Consider the following 2,500-nt stretch of genomic DNA (forward strand, 5'->3'; position numbering starts at 1 on the left):
CGTCATCGTCCTATTCCTTCGCACTTCACGACGGGCGTTTCCGGGCGATGACCACGGCACGGGAAAGGACTCGGGACACGGCAGACTCGACCCCTCCCTGACGCCCCTAAATCGACCACTAGCGGCCTAAACTCCACAAGGGCAGACTTATTCACTCACTCAAAGAACTCTGTGCGGTTGTTGGCCTGCGCGATGGCCCACACCTGCTGGAAGCCGCCCACCTCCAGGCAGCCCACGATGATCACGGCCACCACGCCCATCGTCACCACGCCCATCTGGAACACGTCCGTCCACACCACCGCCTTCAGCCCGCCCTGCCGCCCGGGGAGAGGAGAGGACTGTGTTGAAAGCTCTTCGGGGAGTTAGGGAAATGGCATGCATGGACGCATGCATGGACGCACTCGCAAGCACACACGCATGCACAAACACATACACACTCTCTCTATTTTTCTTCTTTTCTTTCTTTCTTTCTCTCTCTCTCTCTCTCTCTTTCTCTCTCTCTCTCTCTCTCTCTCTCTCTCTCTCTCTCTCTCTCTCTCTCTCTCTCTCTATATATATATATATATATATATATAATGTTTATATGTATACGTTTATATATATATACACATATAATATTTATATGTACATATATATATATATATATATATATATATATATATATATATACATATATATATATATATATATAATATATATATGTATATACATATATATATACATATATATATATATATATATATATATATATATATATATATATATATATATATATACACATCCATACATTCCATTGATCCACCAGCATGCCAACAACCCAGGGAACTGCAAGCAGAGGCGCGGGCAGCAGCACCCTCACCCACCCAGCACCCCAAAGCAACTCGCCAACTCACAATGGTGGAATACACCGTGCAGACGATGCCGAGGATGACGATGTTGCTGTCGACGGAGAGCGGGGTGACGGAGGCGAGTGCCAGCGTGGGCGCGAAGAGGCACAGGCCCGAGTAGATGAGGCCGATGAACGTGTTGAGAACCAGGGCTGTGATTCTGAGCAGGCGCGAATTGAACCTCATCTCGATGTACTGGAGGGAGGGTAGGGGGGGGGAGAACAGAGGGTGGAATGGCGATCAGAATATGATGTATATTGAGCTTGACATGTATTACGTTGCTTTACACCACATTACGTTACATTATATTATATTAATGAACGTATCCTTAACAAGAACTGTGGTCATAACCATAACATGATATATATTGATAATAACATACAATGCCTTGCCTTACTGAACGTGGCAAGAACTAGGACTGTAATCATAATAACATGATGTACATTGAGAATAACAAGCATTACATTACGTTTCCAAAGCCAGGACAATGATGCCAAGCAAGCGGAAACTTAACCGACTGGGAAGGGTATCCTGAGTATACGGTTGTCTCAAATGTTTCAATCAATATTTTAATCAGTCCTTTATTTACGTGACATTGCTTGTCATCGTGCCGTCTGACGTGCCTTCTCAGTGCTTACGTCCATCGTAACACTACTAACTTATTCATAGATAGTTTTGCAATTGCAGTAACATGCAAGGAACACAAGGGGGTATGTGGAATTTTGAAGAAACGGTCCTTTTCGTAACACAGTGTGGAGGTTTTAGTTTTGCGGAATGGTGTTGGTGGCATTTGTGCTGGCATTGTTGTTGTCAGGGCATTTGATTATGCCACGAATGTCATTACTGTTCTGTTCATTATTGTTCGTATTCTCATTACCAACATCATCATTACAGTTACTGCTACTGCTAATATTTTACCATGATAACAAAACCAATAATAATGATATTGACGTATATGTGATGTGATGATGACATACCACTACTACTACCAACACCAACACCATCACCAACACCATCACCCTCATCACCATCACCACATCCCCTCACACCCTCACCACACCCAAACCCTCACCTCATTCACGCTCGTCATCTTGAGCGGATAGAACACCGGCAGGAAAAGGTGCGCCGCCCCTGTGATACCCGTGAGGGCGCCCACAAGCAACATGCTGAGTTGCATCCCGTGGGCGTACGTCTCGCCCGAGTTGCCTGCAGGAGGAAGAAAGGGGGGGGGGTTGGATTAGGATGTCGATTTGCAAGGAAGAAGATAAGGATTGATACGGGAATAGATAGACAAAGAAACATATAGGGATTGATGAAGGAATAGATTTTCAAAGAAACATGAGGAAATAGTTTTTCAAAGAAACATGTAAGAATTGATGAGGGAATAGATTTTCAAAGAAATATATAGGGATTGATGAGAGAATAGATTTTTCAAGAAACAGAGAAATTAATGAGGGAATAGATTTTCAAAGAAATATATAGGGATTGATGAGGGAATAGATTTTCAAAGAAAAACCTAAAGATTGGTGATGATGGAACACAATTAAAAACAAATAATTAGTAATTAAGAAAAGGATAGATTTTCAGAGAAACACGTAGGGACTGATGATAAA

General features: G+C 42.8%; 1 protein-coding gene across 1 annotated transcript in view; it reads right to left on the bottom strand.

Annotated features, from left to right (window-relative positions):
• Window positions 1-2,500, bottom strand: part of LOC122246920 (sodium-coupled monocarboxylate transporter 1) — a 26,170-nt gene that overhangs the window by 10,944 nt on the left and 12,726 nt on the right. Inside the window, exons 3-5 of the mRNA XM_086533252.1 lie at window positions 1,960-2,093; window positions 894-1,082; window positions 160-314 (exon numbers count right to left, since the gene is read on the bottom strand). Of these exons, the coding sequence (XP_086389378.1) occupies window positions 160-314; window positions 894-1,082; window positions 1,960-2,093 (478 nt within the window). The remainder of the gene's footprint in view (window positions 1-159; window positions 315-893; window positions 1,083-1,959; window positions 2,094-2,500) is intronic.

This window comes from Penaeus japonicus, unplaced genomic scaffold (assembly GCF_977035675.1).
Source record: "Penaeus japonicus unplaced genomic scaffold, GWHDUDI00000001_assembly GWHDUDI00000039, whole genome shotgun sequence".
NCBI lineage: Eukaryota > Metazoa > Arthropoda > Malacostraca > Decapoda > Penaeidae > Penaeus > Penaeus japonicus.